We start from the raw sequence: 19,639 nt of genomic DNA on the forward strand, positions 1-19,639 counted from the left end.
ATCTAAGTTGTGGCACTCCCTTCCAAGAACAGCTAGACCTATCCAGAGTCAGTTGGTTGGGTAGGTAGATTCTGGACCAAAAGCGTAATCTTTCCATGTTTAAGACTGGCGCCTTCTTGTTTCCCATTGTTCAAAGACCTGAGTATTATGGCACACCGGTCACTCCATGTCCCTTGATGCCATGTATCCTCTCCAGCTTTTAATGAAGGTTTGATTTGGATGATAGGTTTCAGCACCTTGGCTAGCTCCTGCGTCATTTCAGCCAAAACCTGGCACAGATTTGCGACCCCCCAACAAATTCGGAGTCATCACCACTTCCCCTTTGTGTTTCAAATGGTAGCTTTGCCATTTAATCTTTGGAAGTCATGTGATGTCTTGTGAAGAAACAGCAACACATAACTCAGGTTGGAGGTCATAAACCTGGTGACACTAGCAGGACTTTTTTTTCTTCAGATCCCCAAGATTTAATGCAGAAATCTACACAACAGTGTCTCTAGAAACAAACATCTCCTCGAAACCTGCTCGTTATCTCACACACACACATACTCCGCCATGCAAAGTTCGTCTTCTGAAGTTTGCTTTGGGTTTGTGCCCTTTTACTAATTAAATTTAATTAGAAAGACTTGTGGGACTCTCTCTTTTTTTTTAATATCCCACTCTGAGTGAAGATGCTCAAACGCCTGGGTGATTCACCCCCCCATTTCCTCCTGAAATGTTAATTAGACAGAGAATACATTCAGAGTGGAGAAAGAGAACCTGCCTTGAAAACCCAAAGATAAACAGATTGATTTAATTTTAATCTGTTTTCATGGTGATGCATAACGATAACTGGTTTCTGTCTCGCAGGGCTGGAAAAACCACAGACCTTAATAAGAATTTGTGAGAGCATTATACAGGTCTAAATGGCTGATGTTTTGCTAGATCGCTTTCCATAAATTATGCCAAGTCCACGAGAAACTTGGGAGAGTTTAGACCGCTTTCTGTTTCAGACTTTCAACTAAACTCGTTAGCGGTGTGATTGGAAGAGCCAGGAAAGCAGCCTCTGCATAACAAAAGTTCTCGTCAATTTAAATAGTCTTGATGAGGTGTTTTCTCCTCCTCTGAGATGCCTCACCTGTAGGTGAAGACCTGAATGATTTGTTCAAACTGCATCAGTGCCAAAAAGGGTGTCCTTTCCTTTGGAGGTCATGAACAGCAAGCACCAGTCAATAAGTCAATTGTTTTAAGAAGAAACAAACAACCCATTCAGTGCCTCTTATCTTCAAAACCCTTAGGAAGTAAGCAGCAGCCATAGTCATTTTGCACAGTTTGTGTTACTTGTGTTGACACATTATCTGCACTGAAGCATTGGGTGAACAATTTAGCTTAATTTTTAATAAAAAAATCTTGCTCTCTCTTGTCAATATAATAATAAGTGTGTGCCCTAAGGTCGATCTCAACTTACGATGACCCTTTTCAGGGTTTTCTAGGTAGAGAATACTCAGTTTTACCATTCCCTTCTTCTTGTGCGTGCCCTGGGACTGTGCAGCTTGCCCAAGGCTACACAGGCTGGCCTTTCTCCCAGGAGGTGCAGTGGGGAATCGAACTCTCCACCTCTGGCTCCAGGTGCCGAAACCACTGAGCTATCCAGCATTTCTTAAGTAATAATAAGCTTAGAACAGCAAATCTGGAAGGGACCCTACGGAAAATCCTATCTAGCCCTTGTCAAGGAATCACGGTATGAACCCCAACTTTTAGCTACATAGCCAGATACCTAACCATTGAGTTGTCCAGCTGCTCTTGAGCAGCCTTAAGATGTATTCTAGTTTGCCAGCCCAAACAACCACTGCTATGCCTATGTGAGAACGACTGTCGCAAGGTTTCCCCTTGAGTTTCCCAACTTGGTGCAACCTTGAATCATGGCCTCCCACATCTCTGATGCTCTAACCACTACACAACACTGCCTCTCAGCATCCTTGTCCCTTTGTCTCTGGAAAGAGGACTGTAGAGAGGAGCGGTGTGAAGGACGAGTGCCAACAAGCACAGTTACACAGTCTTCCGCTTTGTCCTCCAAACATCCACCGTCAGTTCTAACCCAGCTTTGATCTTCCTCCAGGCCTCCTGTCGAGCTTTAAAAAAAGACAGGGACGGGAGGAGAAAACACAATCAAATCATGAAACCAAACCCTGCCTCCCTTTGACCACCGCAACGAGTCAGGTTGTTGGCGCCGCCGCTGACATTGCAGGGCGGTCCGTTTGAGCACCGGGCATGGCAATGTGCTTCTGTCTCCACCAGCCAGCTGTTCCACTTTATATAACACTTGAGTAACAATTTCACAGCCATTACCAGCCTGCAGTAATGACAGGGGCTGGGAGCTACAGCACTGTCTGGTTGTAAACTACAAAAAAGTGAAAGACAGAGAGAGACAGAACCATAGGGAGATGCTAAAACAGACACCTGAGTAAATGAAAAAAAAAAAAGGAATGGCCTCCGCATTTTAATTAGATGATTTGAAGCATCTCCTTATCACCCGAGTAAACATGGTGCTTAGTGGGTCAAGGGAACCGGGAAATTACTATCTTTACGTGTCTGAGCAACGCAGAAGAATTGATTCCAAGTGCTCCCCGTCATTGACTCATTACTGAACAGACACAACACTTCACTTTCTGTTACATACCAGACCTCAAGAAGGAGGAGGTAGCAGGCAGTCTCGCACTGCGTCACACTAGTGGTTAGTCTAATCTAGTGTTGGCCAAAGGCATTGGCACGTTTTCTGGTCCCAAGTCCTGACTCTGAGTCTTTGGTCCCAAGTCCCAAGTCCTGACTCTGAGTCTTTGGTCCCAAGTCCCAAGTCCTGACTCTGAGTCTTTGGTCCCAAGTCCCAAGTCCTGACTCTGAGTCTTTGATCCCAAGTCCCAAGTCCTGACTCTGAGTCTTTGGTCCCAAGTCCCAAGTCCTGACTCTGAGTCTTTGGTCCCAAGTCCCAAGTCCTGACTCTGAGTCTTTGATCCCAAGTCCCAAGTCCTGACTGAGTCTTTGATCCCAAGTCCCAAGTCCTGACTCTGAGTCTTTGATCCCAAGTCCCAAGTCTGAGTCCCTATTAAAAGCAAGCTTTGTTCCCTCCAGAAAAAAGGGAGGAGGTTGTTGGGTTCCGGATCGAGAGTGAAGTTCAAGCCACTTGAAAAAAAAAAACACCTGGAGTCGAATCACCAGTGTGACTTGAGTCTGACTTGACAGCAAGTCCCGCAACTCAAGTCCCTATCCCTGGTACTGGCAGAAGGACCTACCAAGAAGCATGATCTCTGGAGGTCATGACTGGTGGAGATCCAAGAACATACAAACTGTACTGGCAGAAGGACCTACCAAGAAGCATGATCTTTGGAGGTCATGACTGGTGGAGATCCAAGAACATACAAACTGTACTGGCAGAAGGACCTACCAAGAAGCATGATCTTTGGAGGTCATGACTGGTGGAGATCCAAGAATGTACAAACTGTACTGGCAGAAGGACCTGCCAAGAAGCATGATCTTTGGAAGTCATGACTGGTGGAGATCCAAGAACATACAAACTGTACTGGCAGAAGGACCTACCAAGAAGCATAATCTTTGGAGGTCATGACTGGTGGAGATCCAAGAACATACAAACTGTACTGGCAGAAGGACCTACCAAGAAGCATGATCTTTGGAGGTCATGACTGGTGGAGATCCAAGAATGTACAAACTGTACTGGCAGAAGGACCTACCAAGAAGCTTGATCTTTGGAGGTCATGACTGGTGGAGATCCAAGAACAAACACACATTGTGGCTCCCATATAAAGTTGTGTCATGCACAACAATCCTGAAGGATGTGGAGGAATCCCGAAGAGCTCACAGGGGACGGAAGAGCCTTGGAGATTCATCCTTTTTTCCTTTCTTCAAGGATTTTTCTCCCTAGCTTGTCCTCCTTTCTCCCTTCTCCAGCAGAGCACAAAGCTAGCCTGTTTCTTTTGATTTAAGCATTTGCAAATTTGGTGCACTGCCGAAGCTTGCAGGTGCGTCTCTGCTGACATATGTGCAAGGTTATCTTTGTCCTCACTGCAACTTTCTCTCTTGATAAATAGGAAAGGACTTGCAATATTGTGTAGAACAGCCCTGGGGGAAAATGTGAACTAGGTAGACCTGAAAATCTGTACCTGATGGGAATCTCACGCTGCAAACGCTTGGCGAGCGCTTCTTTTGCTATTCTTTGAGGCACATCAGAACATTCAAATGCACATATTGAAACTGGGCTCTTCCTTTTTTGGGGAGAAATGATGGGGAAGAAATGGCCTTTAGGGAGAAGGATCCAGAGGAAGGAATGGAATGATCCTGTAATTTGTGGCAGCAAGTACAAACTTTGGTCTGAGAGAACCGACCTATAGGGTTGATGAATTAAAGCCTAATTGAAATAACCAGGATCTACCAAGAAGCATGATCTTCGGAGGTCGTGAGTTGTTGAGGTCCAGAGAAGGTCCGAGAACATCAGGAGACCCAATCTTGGTCCAATTTGCACAGGTTGCTTTTAATGCCAGGTTACAGAATCTGCATATGCCACTGTTTTATTTCCTGGATGTTTAAGAATCTGAAGCATAGGATGGGTTGCTTGAATCTTTCATAACAATCTTTTCTCCTGTGCTTTTCCAAGTGTCCATGTCAGTGCATGTGATTTGCTTCTCCACGGGAGGGAACACTAGTTGCCCAATAATGACAGGGACCTCAAGAGATGGCTCTTAAACTCTTCCTGGGTGGATCCACCACTAACTCTTCCGTTTGAGGTGTTACCCTTGCCATCAGAATCCAAAGAATGGATTTTGATATCTTCGGAAGATCAAGAGAGTGCTGAGCACCCTCTAAATAAGACCCTGCAACTCAAAACTCCACTACTTAGAATAAATCAGTCTTTGCATCGAAACTGCACTTAGGCCTTGGTTAATTTGTGCGAACAGCCATCTAATTTAGATTTAAATACAGGCAGATGATCTGCAAGCATGTCTGATCATTTGGTTTCCCATGGGATTTGAGAATGTACCCTCCATTTGTCTATGGCTTTTTAAAAACCCGTTTGATTAATGTTCCCCTTCCTGATGGTTGCTTATTTTCACAGCTTTTCAAAAAATAGCAAACGTTCAGGTCAAGATTCTTTATTTCAAAATAGCTAAATGAGATGGGTGAAAAATACTTGAAGAGGAGGAGAGAAACCTTCAGTTGGATGCTGGCATCTCAGGGGAGAGAAGGGGAAAAAAGATTTGTCTCGTGATAGAAAAATGCAGAATCGGCCTTTGCACACGGCAGTTTTTTTTCCGTTGGGTATTACAAATGTCAAGGGCGAGCAAGCTCACTGGGAGGGGTACCATGTCAATCTTTCCATACAGATGTCAGCATTCATTCCAGATCAACCTAGCAGGAGAGCATCAAGACCATAGCTGCGAATTTGATGGTTTAGGAGCACTTGAAAATTTATCCATCTCTGTCTGCCATCTTTTCATCTATCGGTCCATCCGTGCATGGAAATGCATGTGAAAAAGTCTTTGTTCCTGTATTTCATTACCCTTTGAGATAATAACCAAAGGAACTGGTAACATCTAAGATATCCGGTTATGTAAGAGGAACCAGAATCTTAGAATGTATAAAAATATTAGCCTTATTACAGTTTCAAACATGACAACCGGGTTTCAGTTTTTCCAAGAGCTATATGAAGAAAACTAAGACGGATGGACATTGTGGTGATCAAACTTCAAATCCTGTATCTCATCTTAGTATTTTTACATTTCAGCATAGTAAGTTTACAGATAGAGCCCTTGTATTTGATACATACCATTAATTTGGGGTATGTATTATGTTCTTAGTAGTTGACTAGAGCTGTGTAACAGACCAAAAATGGACCTCAAGAATGGCAATAAACCCAAACCTGTTTCAGATCATTTCAGTCTACTTGTACACTGTTCATGGGATTTGAAAGTTGCTATTCTGTAGAAGAAAAACTACAGAAGAAGAATTCAGAGGGAGACAGCTGAGATAAAATATATACATATGCTCAATAGTAATCTCAATTGATTAAATATTAGCCAAGGATTCTTAAGCCATTACCAAATGTGAAATACTATAATAATTATATTATTATCTGCTGTTATTTTTCATAGCTCAGGCTCCCTCCCAGCTAACCACAACCACCTTTACAGAACAAGCTTCAAAGGTAAAGTCAGTAGCTCATTACCATATGTTGCTTCTGCTGTTTTCTATAGCCTGGGGCTCCTTTAGTTACTATACACTGTTGCTCTTTACAAAACAAAGCTTCAAAAGAAAAGAACTGAAAACTGTTCATTACCACATGTGAAATGTCACATTGACTCACACAATTTGCAACTTGTGTTTCCTAACCAACCACTGCCTCTTTGTTTTGGGGCCACATATAAATGTATAAACATTTGCCATGTAGGCTCCCTCTGACCCACAAAATCCCACATTAAAACATAGTAGTTAGCAATATCCAAATACAAATAAACCAATCACTCTCTGGGCATTCACAACATACAGTAAAATTGTGTAATAGAAAATGCCTTGTGCTAAATACTGTGAAAATACAGCTAGTGCAATTGTTTGTATTTTGGAGAATGAAAATAGAGACAAAAGGGTTTTCATATACTTGGCTGTGTATGTTTGTGTGTATGAATATTGTGCGTTCATATATGTTTGTAGACATGTATTCACTCTCCCACATTAAAAATATGTGATTTTATCCATGTTGGCAATTCATATACTGAAGCAGAAGTTCGAGATCTTTTTTTTAAAAAAAAAACTTTTTGAAGTTTGTTTGAAGTGTATAAAATTTGTACATATTTTGTGCGTCGTCAACAGTGCACACACTTTTCTGAATATATATATTGTACATTCTTTTCAATAATATACAGATATAGGCGGGTATGACCTTTGTATGCATTGTCTTTGAGGGAGAACTCCCTTGAGACATGAGGAGCAATGGGACTTTCAAAAGGCAATCGAGTTTCGGTTCCTACATTTGCTCAACGATGCAGAATTAGACAAAATTTGCATCTAAATGCAAACTGAACGAATTTTTGTCCCTCTCCCTCTCGGAAGGCCCCTGAGCTGGTTCTCTGGCACAGAAAGATCTGGGGGCCAATAGCTTTGTTCATCTATGGGTGATGATTGTTCTAGACAAGCGGTGGCAACAGCAGACGGGTAGAAGCTGTCGGCAGGCAGAAGAATCGGAAATATGCCAGCCTTGTAATCCAAATTGCTTGGAAAAGTAATCCCAATGTCCTTTGTTATACTGCTTTGGCACTCATCCCACTGTTTAAGTTGGAAAATATCTCGGAGGACTGTGTCACATGCGTCTTCCTTTCTAATAATGACATCTCGTCTCAGTTTGACACTTGCAAAAACCCTCATCTATATTCAGAGCGGTATGTGACCTGCTTTTTTAAAAAATCAAAATATATGCCAAAGCAGTCCAAATTCTGCACGCTGCAAAGCCGGATTTTCCAATCTGCATGAATTGTGCAAACGTACACTCTCTTTTATTTTGCATGCTTTACATTTGGGTTGCTGGGTGTGGTTTCTCCTGATATTACGGCACACAAAGACCGTTGGCCGTCTTCCAGAGGGAACCCTCCATCCAGGCCTTAGCGGGCCACCCCATTGCCCCAAGACCCTCTCTCTAAACCATGATCATTTTCAGGTTTCTTTGGAAGGCGGTTACCCACCCTGGGCTTAAAAGAGGATGGTGGGTGCGGAGAAACACATCACGAATTGCTAGAGAAGACAACAATGTTGGCAGACTTTGGAAGCATCAGTGGAAGGTGAAGACCAAACAGGAGATGAACTCAAGATAGGAAGCCATAGCATTGAGTTTTCAAGAGCTGAGCAGGTCAAGGATAGATACCTTCTGATAGACATTCATGGGGTCACCATATGTTAGTGATAACTTCATGGCTCATAACAAGGGTGGGTACATAGAAGAATTGCCCCACACCTCACCTAGAGGGACCTTAGGTTCTCCACTCCTATGGTAATGGTCCAGATGTCCAGTTCTCTCCCATGAAGTTTACAGGAGGCACTCAGTCCTTGATGTATATTTCTGTTTTAACCTTTATTATAAGACCAGCAAAGGTATTCCAGCATGTTTAAGGCAGACACCTTTCTTAGCCCTACCTCATGATGCCTGGAGGAGAATCTAGGATGTTCTGTCACAATGCGTGCTCTGCCACGGAGCTACCACCTTCTGTAGTGGACCTATCTTCCAAGGCAGAAAGAACAAGGATGAGGTTATACGAGTTGGGTCTTGATGAAACGGTGGTATCCTTGTTAGCGGAATGTGTTAGTGATAATTGCGGACAACCTCTTGTTAACGGCCCCCATCCTGCCAGCTTGCTTGCGCGATCCTTCCGCAGCTGCTTAATGATTGACGTCATCTCTTGTTTCTCGCAGAGCGAAGGTGAAGAAAGGGGTGAGCGTCTTCAGTATTAGAGCCAGCAATCCGTACACGTGGGACGTGCAAAAGAGTGTGGATTACACCGGGAAATATGCGCCAGCGGTGATATTTTGTCGAAGGAAATTTACGCCCTTGGGAAAAAGGTAGGTCTGTGATCAACCGCTTTCTGGCAGTTGCTTTGAAACTGAGATGGGCAGGTTACGAGCCACTTCTGGAAAGGCTGGGTCTGGTGACTACTTCCTTTGCAATGTCACCATTTGTGGGAATGTCATGTGTTCTGGGATGTCCCTCAACTCATGGAGATCATGAGCTCCTGGTTTTGGCCCGCGCCATATCTAGATGCTGGAAATAACACATTGGAAGTTGCCATCTTATCTGCAGTGAGTTACTTTAAGGAATACAGAGAGATCCGTTGATGGTATTGTTTTTCAAAATATATTTTATGACTACTTGCTGGATAGCTCAGTGGTTTAAGTCTTTGGTTGTGGAGTCTGAGATTGAGGGTTCAATTCCCCGCTGTGTCACCTTGACGGAGGCTGGACTTGATGATTTATCGGGTCCCTTCCATTTCTTCAGTTCTAAGAGTGATGATTATTAAGATCATTCCAGGAGCAATTTTGTGTGTGCATAACAAGTAATGCTTATTGAGTATTTGCAATTGTTTTTTTTCCTGGAGGGCCCATTTTAGATCTTTTAAAAAAAAACATTTTGGTGGTATGCTTGTTTTACCATAACCCATTTGGGGGATAAAATGGCAGAGAAGACGCCTTTCACCGGTGTCACGAAAGCTTTTCTCGTAGAGCAGGGCATTTTTTTAAAAAGACTGATTTGCTGCTTTTAAAAATAATGAGCACTGTCTAGCATATTACATCCTAAAAATAAGAGTCTGAACTTTGACCAGATCTGTGGTAGCAATGGTCGTCAACTTGAATTGGACGAGTTCAGAAAAAGAATCTCATTAATTTGTGAGTTTTATCTGAAACGGGAGCCAGGCCAGCTCACAATTAATTGTGTGTGTGTGTGTGTGTGTACTGAGAAATGCTTCTTTATTATCTCTAAAACATTACACGGAGGTCATTTGGAACGGGATCTGGCCATTTTGTATTTTTAAGTGTTTTTTTTAAATTAATTTTTGAAAGTAACAAGAAGCTAAAACTTCGCCAAAGTGTCACTGATCCTGTGTTCATAAAGCAGAGCGTAATTAGTAGAGATTCAACAGCTAGAACATAGCTTTTTAACATTAACATTCCCACCTCTGGATGAAATCCTGTTGTGCAGTTATGTTGCATAAGGCTGATGAAGCCACCGGAGGCCATAGAAGAGTGAAGGGTGTCTTTCATTTTGGAAAAATCACAGCTGCCAATAAAGTAACTTCAAGTCAGAAGTGATTTATTTGCAACCCTAAGAGGGCTTTCAAGGTACATGAGATACTTGACTGGTTTTACTAGTTTCACACCCACAGTGAGTTTCCGTGGCTGAGTGGAGATTTGAACCTCAACCTTCTAGTCTATCACTCTGTCCACTACACCAGTGGCTCCCAACCTTGGGTCTCCAGATGTTCTTGGACTAAAACTCCCAGAAGTTTTCCCCACCAGCGGTGCTGGCCAGGATTTTCTTGTCGTCCAAGAACTTCTGGGAACCCAAGTTTCAGAGAAGATTGAGATTCAATGGTCGATATGGCAAGTGGTTCCCAACCTTGTGTAACCCAAATGTTCTTGGACTACGACTCCCAGAAATCTTGGCCAGGACAGCTAGTGGTGAAGGCTTCTGGGAGCTTGAGTCCAAGAACATCTGGGGACCCAAGGTTGGACCCACTGGTGTAGGCATTTCTCTAAGCTTTCCTCGACATAAGAAAAGAAATTCGTAGTGTCGCTGCACGAATTCTTTTTTGGTAAAATAGGGACAGGAACGCTTTCTGTTCAACAGAAGTTGGAGATCTCCAGTTCTGGACCACTTGCTGGTTTGCTTGAGTGGTTCGTCAGCTTTTGTGTCCTCGATGTACTCTTTCACACAATGCTTCTCCCAAGCCTTAGTTCCACAACAAGAAGTTTAAACTGAAATAGGCTGGCATTTTTGGGCTCTGCCTTTTTGTCTTGCTTTCTGGCTCACCACGGGAACGTGGATTCAGAACATCTCTGAGGCTGAATTGGGCTCTGGGATGGAAAACAGGGACTTTCCCGTTGCTGCGAAGCACGCAAGCGTTAAGTGTGATTATTTCCGCAAACTCTCTGTCACAACAAGAAACCCAAATAATAAGCCGCCGCTTAAACGCTGATTGTTTTAAGGGTCAGCGTCCTACATTAGCAGTTACACTGCGAGGATTTGAAGGGGAGGAAGAAAAAAACCCAGAGAAGTTCTAAGCCTCTAAATGTAGATTAAAAATTCACTAATGAGAATGGCGGATTGAAGCCTCGAAAGCATTTTTTTTTCTTTATTCCCTCCGGGAAGTTCAGGATACAAACCGAGGATGGTAATTAGCCAGACGCTCATCTTTAAACCTCTCCAGTAATTTGAAGAGACGTATAAGAGGGCCGGACGAAATTCAAAGCTTCTGCTACTGTTGTTTTCCTTTCTTTCTTTCTCTTTTTAAAAAGACGTACAGCATTTCTCTCCCCTTTTTCCCGTTTCCTGGAGGTGATCAAGCGAAGAATAATAATAATAAAACATCTTCTTTGATTTACACCACATGTAACATAATAAGCAGATTATTATAAAACTGGCTCAAATTGATAGCATCAGAATCTCTCCCGCCAGCCCTTTTTTCTACGGGTGTATATACCTTTAGAAAACATAATATAAAATGTTATTAAAGCAGAGGAGAGGGAAACGAAATCGCACCATTGATGTATAGAATTCAAAGCAGCGGCTTTGTCTCCTGTCGAGACGCAATCATTTCCAAATAAACTAACCCTTCAAGGAAGACTTGTGCATATGCTACAAAATGCACCAAGTTCGCAAGGCGAGATCTGTTCCCCCTAAACTGAAACCGCTCATAAAACAGAAATATGATCTAGAGCAAACCTAGCCCCATTCTCTTCTGATGGCAAGTTCTGGAGATGGTCCAGTAAAAGGGCAACTTTCCTCTTCATTTATTTTTGATATTGTTGGTGCCACCTTTCTGATGGACTCCTCATGGTGATGGGCAATTGAAAATTAAAGGGAAAAAAACTAGAAAGGTTTAATGGTTGTTGTGGGTTTTTTGGGCTCTGAAGATTGTTCTTCCTAACATTTTGCCAGTCTCTGAGGACTGGAGTAGCACTCTGTGTTCTGGTGAAGTTTGTTTGGGAGTTGAGTATTTATAGCTGTGGGATCAGCTTTTGTCCTTTTCAGAAGATGGGTGATTATGGTGATCAGTGTGTTTTTGTTGTGGGTGTATTGTTGTGATAAGGAGGAGAGATTACCTGTCACTGTGATTGACGGGTGTCGTTAGCTGGTCTTTTGTGTGTAGTGATCACCGCTCCTTGTGGCTGGGTAGAGTTCGTTAACCTTTTGCAGGCTGTATTTTTCAATGCTGGGAGCCAAGCTAGAAAGGTTTAGTTGATTATGAGAAGGAGTTCTGTAGCACCTTGAAAGCTAGCAAGTTTTACTCAGCAAGTTTCATGCACTACAGCACACTTCGTCAGATACTTCCGCGGTCCTGGATCAGCTCATGTTCTGATGCATCTCATGAGATGGGCTTCCATCTATGAAAGCATTGGGCCAGTCACTGAAATGACGGGAAGCTGCTGTTGAAACAACAAGAGCGTCACAACACCACACATCAACAACATTGCTTTCATGATGTGTGCTGAGCAGCTGTCTCTGAAGAACCCCAATGAGCTTCCGAGCAATCCTAGCCTTGAAACAAGTTATAAAACCACTGGCCTTGGAGATTTGGTGAACCAGGAAGGGTTTTTGTGGTTCTTGTTTCCTGTTCCTCTCATCCACTTGCTTCTCTTTTGAAAAACAAGGAAACTGCCCTGGTGTTCTTTGGGAGTTTGAAGGTTTCATGGGTAGCAATTTTGTATAGAAGGCATCTTCAATAGAGCCTAACGGGCATTGAGTTAACCACGAAACACATTGGTAGCTAGCGAAGCTCTCATAGCAAAGGGGCCATTATGTCCTTCTCACTCGGTGGTTTCCAACCTTGGGTCCCCAGATGATCTTGGACTAAAATTTTCAGAAATCCTGGCCAGCACAGCTAGTGGTGAAGACTTCTGGGAGTTTTAATGCAGGAACATCTGGAGACCTAAGGTTGGGAACCATTGTTCTAACTAGTCGTGGGCAATGGGCTGATGGGGATCAATTTGGACCATGAACAGCTTCTTCTCACTCTAGGAATAGAAAGGTAGTCTTTTTCAGTGTCCACACGGGAGGCAGGTGAGATGTTGGTATGCCTTGGTTAGGGCCATCACCTCGAAAAGTGGCTCCCTGTTTTGGATTCTCGGATGCTGTGGGACTACAGCTTCCTAAATACAGTAATGCCTTGCTTAGCGATGTTAATCCATGCAGCAAAAATTGCTGCTAACCGAAAACATCGTTAAGCGATCTTAAAAAGCCCATAGAAATGCATTAAAACCTCTTTAATGTATTCCTATGGGCTTGAAAACTAACCTTAAGTGAAAATCCTCCATTGCAGCGGCCATTTTTGGTGCCTCTAAAGCGAGGCAACACAGTGGGCGGCCATTTTGTTTACCCAGTGGCCATTTGGGAACAGCTCATCAGCTGTTAAAAAATCATTGCTTTGCAATGATCGGTAAGTGAAACAGGATACCGATCATCGCAAAGCGATTTTTCCCCATAGGGAACATCGCAAAGCGATCGCAAAAGCGATCACAAAAAGTTCGTCGGTATGCGGTTTCATGGCTAAACGGAGCGCCCGTTAAGCGAAGCACCACTGTACCTGATCATGGGCTCTATTGGCTGAGGCTTCTGGAAATTGAAGTCTATCGATACCTGGGGACCCATAAATGGAAACCACCGATGGAGGTATCAATGCAACAGCTACGCTTAGATAGTGTGAAAAGGATGCACCATGGTGATTGACGGCCTCTTTCTTTAAGTCTGCAAGACAGCTAACAAAGCCTTGTAGTTGCAACTGCAGCCAGATAACAAAACCGGAGGCTTTGCCAAGTCCAGGACAGCCAGTCTTGCTTCATCAGACTTGCTGGGTCATGCAGAGCTGCGCGATCCCCTCCTAGTGATTTGCTTTTAACGATCCTTATTCTTATTCATAACAGTCAGTTTCCAGATGGGTCTCTCTCTTGCATCCCCTCTGGAAAAAAATGTGGACAGTTTGTCAATATCTCTCCGCTCCACGCTGATTTAATTGTGTGGATCTTCATTGTGACTCTGGGAGAGGAGTGCTTTCTTGAAGGGTGGGAGATGCTCCTTGAGATCAATGAAGCTACACAAGGTTGCCAAAGAAGGTAAAAGGTCTCCAGTTGTGACCTCCCCGGCTTCATCAAACAAGGAGAAGACAAGGAGATTGGACCTCATCTAGAATATTGGGTCCAGTTCTGGACATCACACTTTAAGAAGGGTGCCGACCAACTGGAGCAAGTTCAGAGGAGGGCAACAAGGATGATCAGGGGCCTGGAGACCAAGTCCTAGGAGGAAAGGTAGAAAGAACTGGGCATGTTTAGCATGAGTTCAGCACCTTCTACATTTTGGTGCAAAGCCCCACTTCCCCCACCCCTAGTTATGGCCACAGAAATTATTCCCACCACCATAGCAATTTCCAGATGTGGGTCATCCTGGCTGGGGTCTAGGCATCGCAGTTTTGAAAAAGAACTTCAGTCCCTGTTTTGTTCCCTCATTTAGATTCCTCCTGGGGTTTGTTTATTCCTTCTTCTTGTCCTGCCCCTCTCTTCTATGTGTATATTGCTTAATTACATCCCTTAGTTCTTTAAAAAAAAACACACCCACCCCAAACTGAAAAATCTCATTGCATGAACGCAAAGGTGGCGGCGTTAATTAACTGGCGATTCCACGCTCTTGTGTGTTCCGATCGTCTTTGGTGGATCGGGGAGGCGGTGTTAATAAAGCTAACTCGCTGTGACAGGTGTAATTTCACGGATTAAGGAGACGCGAGCGTCGGCGACAAACCAGCAGGACGGGCGAGCGTCGTGTTTTTTATCAGAACTCGGAAATGTATCACTCTTTCCGTTTGGAAAGGTTCTGGGGCTAGAACCCTTATCGTTAACAGGATTAACATACAAATATTATCATAGGCAGCAGGGCGTTTTAGAATGAATATTAACCGCAAATATTATGACTTTGTTTTGGAATAGCTAATTAAGCCCATCTGTCAAGTCACATTTGAAGTTTCGAAGGCCTCCCGTCTTATCACTTCAGGACAATGGCCTAGATTTCAAGCCACACGTTTCCTTGTGGTTTTTCTCGTCTTTCCATGGGCCGGGTACCGACGCGGCTCAAAAATGACGTGCGTTTGTAGAAAAAGTGGCCGGGGAGAGAGAGAAATGCTTCCAGAGATCCCGCTGATGGTCCATGATGCGTTTGGAATGCATTTTATTTCATTGGGTTTAAAATATTCATCCGGCGCCTTTGAGTGGAATGACTTCAAAGGCGACTAATGACAAGATCGCTATCGCGCCTAGGTTTTATTTGGGCCATTCGCCCTTTTACAATTCCTAATTCTGTGTTCGGGGGACAGCGGGACAATGCTCAGGTGCCAACGAGCTTGTTGGGCCCATTCCTCTTCGCTGGTCCCTCTGCTGTTCAGGCTTTGAGGGGCAGATCTGTAAAGATCAAGCTGATCCTGGCTCACAGCCCAAGTTCTAAATATTGCACACGCTTCAAGCTCTAAATATTAACACAATCACAATGTTATAGTTACATCCCGTCTGGATTATTGTAAGGCACTCTATTTGGGATTGCCTACGGGAAGTGTCCGGAAACCTCAGTGGGTCCAAAATGCAGCCGCCGGATTGCTGACAAGGGCCGGTGAGAGGGATCACCTTAAACCTGTTGTTAACTGCTGCTCCACTGGCTGCCGATCAATTACCAGGCATACTTTAAAAATGTTGGTTCTAACCTATAAAGCTGGAAATAGCCTGGATGCAAGCTTTCTCAAAGACCGTATCTCCCATGATGGGCCAACTTGGGTGTTGAGATCATCTTTCTCTGAGTCCCACCACCTTTCTCAGGTCCGTGTGGTGAGGACACAGGAGAGGGCCTCCAGCATGGAGAAGACCACTCTCGCCCTTCCGCGCTTCACCACATGGCAGAACTGTGTCTAGTCTCAGCAGCTGATGGTCCACCGTCAAGCTGGAGGGCTATTAATTTGCAGCCAGGAGGTGACACGTTTGGTATAAGAACATCACTTACGCCCATACTGATCTCTTCTTGAACTGCGGAGAATCAGGCTCATTTTGAAAACTTCCGGGATCTGGCGGTGCACGGCAATAAGGAGCTCCCTGGGTCCAAAGGAAGTCACGCAGTTCGGCACTGCCTGGATTTACCGTTTCCGTTGCTTATTTTTTATCACTGGTGTCGTTAGCGGCATCTATTTCTCCTTTCCAAACCTCGCCTTTAAATTATTTAACATCCGGCATCCGATGGGGGGAAGCAGCCCGGTGAATTACGGCCTCATTCTTTAACCTGTTGCCGCCGCGGTTACGTTCCAGCCGAGCTCTCTGGAGTGCCGTAATCCCCTAAACGGAGCGCCAGGTTTTCTTGAGCTCGGCTATTCGTCTGGCATAAATAAAAGCCTAACAGCACCCATAATCATATTATGTGGCTTCCTGGTGTTCATTAGAATGTTTCATAAACATAGGCCCATCTCGTTCATCACAACTAATGGTGCAGTTTTGTTATGTTTTCCTGGGAGTTTTGGCTCTGTTCTCCCACCCAGTGCAGTTCAGTTTCTCTGGAAGCTTCGCTCACCATGTATTGCCACCAAAGGAGAGAGAAATTCTCCGTTTAGAAGGCAATATAGTATATATAGAAAATGGCCCACGACAGCACCAAAATCGCTTCTTGTCAAAGGTGCCCCATTCTGTTGTGAAGAGACGTTTTTCCATTTCTCGTAATGCAAGAGTTGTGTGCATTACGAGAAATGCACCATGCATGTCACTTGGAGCCGAAAAAAGCCAAAAATTTCTATTTGTTTCTAAAGATAGTTTGTAATAATGATTTTTTAAAAACTGTTCCTCCTCCTCTTCCCATCCTTCCTCATTCTCTCCCTCTTTGAAAGGAAGCAGGGCTCAAGTTCATCCATAAACCTCTTCATCTCTTTGGTACATGGCTTGGCATTCAGAGGTCTGGAAGCAGGAGGACCAAGGATGCTCTGTGTAGAATCATGGAATCATAGAGTTGGAAGGGGCTTATAAGGCCATTGGGTCAACCCCCCCCCGGGAATCCAAGGAAAGTAAGGTCACCATGTTAGTCTGTTGAATAACAATTTATACCAGCAAAATAAGGTTTGTTTAGTCGTTAAGTCGTGTCCGACTCTGTGACCCCATGGACCAGAGCACGCCAGGCCCTCCTGTCTTCCACTGCCTCCCGGAGTTAGGTCAAATTCATGTTGGTCGCTTCGATGACCCTGTCCATCCATCTCCTCCTCTGTCGTCCCCTTCTCCTCTTGCCTTCACATTTTCCCAACATCAGAGTTTTTTCCAGGGAGTCTTCTCTTCTCATGAGATGACCAAGGTACTGGAGCCTCGGCTTCAGGATCTGTCCTTCCAGGGAGCACTCTGGGTTGATTTCCTTCAGAACAGATAGGTTTGTTCTCCTTGCAGTCCAGGGGACTCTCAAGAGTCTCCTCCAGCACCACAATTCAAAAGCAGCGATAAGACTAACGAGTTCTTATTTTTCATGAGCTGTTGTGCGTCTAGGCACACTTCTTCAGAAGCTTTCAGAAGGGTCTTCTTCATTTGAAAAAACACCCTGAGATTCATTAGGTTTGGTTGACCTCTTCTCCTCGATTCCCCTCTTTGTTGTTTCGTCCAAAATCTCTGATCTTTGGGTTCACAGCTGTAACACCGCAGCCCAGTTAATCACCATGCCTGCCTCCTTCCATCACAACAGCCTGTCGGATGGTCCTTCCGGGGCTGAGAGTCCATAAAGGAAAGACTCTTTTTTCCTGGGGCACATGACATTTAAATAAAGCAGGTCCCGTGGGGTCCTTCAGCTGTCATTGTAAAAAATGATGGTTGCTTGTAGCCGAGGGATGCATCTTTGATGGGAGGCGTTGATGGGCTGCCACGAGCCAAGTCCAGAGAATATTGACAAACAAACAGCTCTTTTGTTCCAAGGAAATGCGTAGCACAGGTGGCTGGCAAATTGGTTCTGGGTTTTAATTTAAATCCGACAGGTGCCGTCCATGGAGTTGAATCCATTTGGGGAAGAGCACCATGGATGATTCCTGTAGACCTGAGACCAAAACAACTCATTGCAGAGGCTGTGTAGAGCCTCTTGATTTTGAGGGATTTTTTTTTGTTCTTGCCAACTCAAGGCTGTGGCTTCCTTGACAGAGTCAATCCATCTCATGTTCGCTCTTCCTCTTTTCCTACTGCCTTCCATTTCCTGATGTGCATCTCCTGTCCTCCACAACAGGAGGGGAACAGTCAAGGTGAAAAAAAAATACACTGTCTTTTGAGATATGTAATCTTCTCCTCCCTGTTCGTAAAAATTACTTGGTCTTAGTCCGATGCTCTCTTTTCTTGATTTTATTTTATTTGGAAAAATAATGTGGGGTTGGAGAATGAAAAATAAAACAGACCTTGTAGCTGCTGCTCCATATTTGGCTCTCCAGGGTGGTGCCAGGAAGAAATCCAGAAGCCCCAAACATCGCACACTGAGCAAATCCTATTTTTACAATAAATGGGGAAAGCACCCTCTGGTAGAGAGGGAAAGCTGTCATCTTATCCAGAGGCAAAGCCTACCTGGGTGCACAACTTTGTGAGAGGTGGCCGGGAGAAAGTGTTCCAGTCTTCATTGGGATCGTAGAGGATGAACTGGACTTCTCCCTTCCATGGGCAAATGCCAACTCAGAAAGCAGTGTAAAAGGTGTAAGCGTGGCCTTAGGTTAAGCCAGTTGTCCCCCTTTCAAATGTTGCATTTTCCACTCCTTTTGACAAACTGTCTTCCTGACAGGCCTTGTCACAAGCGATGAGCAAGCGAGAGGAGCCGTCGGGAGGGAGGAGGACTTGAAATCCTCCCTCCCTATGAGAAAATCACGAGTGCTTTGCTTGACGGGTTACAGTTTGCTGATTCCCAGCTGTACCGTCCTAAGGCGGGGAAAATCAGCCCCCACCCCTGCTCAGCGGACACCCCTTCCGATGCTCTTGTTTGTGCGGCGCTACAGGAAATGACATCTGGGACAGAAGCAAATGTCAAGAGATGCCTTGGAGCAGTCTTTCCATCAGCTTGAGACCAGCGCTTCCCAAATAGCCAGCGTTTGCTTAATAAACAAAAATGCGCACACACAAAAAAAAACAACAACCAGAAATTGGAAGACGGCTTGACCAGCAATAAGATTAAATTGAGAAATCGGAGATTCATTGATGGTTTCGCCACTCTCTGGACAGATTCAGACCATTGCTGAAATCCTGTTGGTTTTTTAATAAAAGTAGGAGGCAAATATGTAACGTTGACTCGATTCCAGCTGGCAATTGAAGAGTCTCTGCTGGGATTCTTGATTACATGCAGTGTGTGCACAAAGAATTGCAATGGTTACTCTTTAATTGCCAGCTGACACTGAGTGAATGGGGGACCATTTGCCTACCAACTGCATCATTGCTGAACAGGATTTCAGCCAGTCATTCTCAACATTTTGTACCTTAAGTCCCATCAAACCCTACCAAGGAATCTGGGCCTCGCCAACTATGGACTCTCCAGATGGCTCCCACCATGACTAAAACAAACTTCTCTTGAGTTCCAAGAAGTATATTTATAAAGCTACAGTGGTGCCTCGCTAGACAATGACAATCCGTTGCACTGAAATCGCTGTTTAGCGGAATCATCGTCTGGCGAAAAGCATTTCCCATTGGAATGCATTGAAACCTGTTTAATGCATTCCAATGGGGAAGAATCGTTGTTGTCTAGCGAAGATCGGCCATAGGAAAGCCTCTTTGCGAACCGCCAATCAGCTGTTCAAATCACTGTCTTGCGAAGCTTAGGTCCCGAAAACACCCATTTTGCGAGCGCGGAGGGAGCTGTCAAAATCGTCATCTAGCGAAAATCGGTTTG

The 19,639-nt window shown here is 44.3% G+C and overlaps 1 protein-coding gene across 2 annotated transcripts in view; it reads left to right on the forward strand.

Annotated features, from left to right (window-relative positions):
- TMEM132D (transmembrane protein 132D) overlaps positions 1 to 19,639 on the forward strand; it is a 233,539-nt gene that overhangs the window by 93,610 nt on the left and 120,290 nt on the right. For both annotated transcript variants that reach the window (XM_078381730.1, XM_078381731.1), the window contains one exon: positions 8,443 to 8,589. In XM_078381730.1, the coding sequence (XP_078237856.1) occupies positions 8,443 to 8,589 (147 nt within the window). The remainder of the gene's footprint in view (positions 1 to 8,442; positions 8,590 to 19,639) is intronic.

Source organism: Pogona vitticeps, chromosome 14 (assembly GCF_051106095.1).
Source record: "Pogona vitticeps strain Pit_001003342236 chromosome 14, PviZW2.1, whole genome shotgun sequence".
NCBI classification, from domain to species: Eukaryota; Metazoa; Chordata; class Lepidosauria; order Squamata; family Agamidae; genus Pogona; species Pogona vitticeps.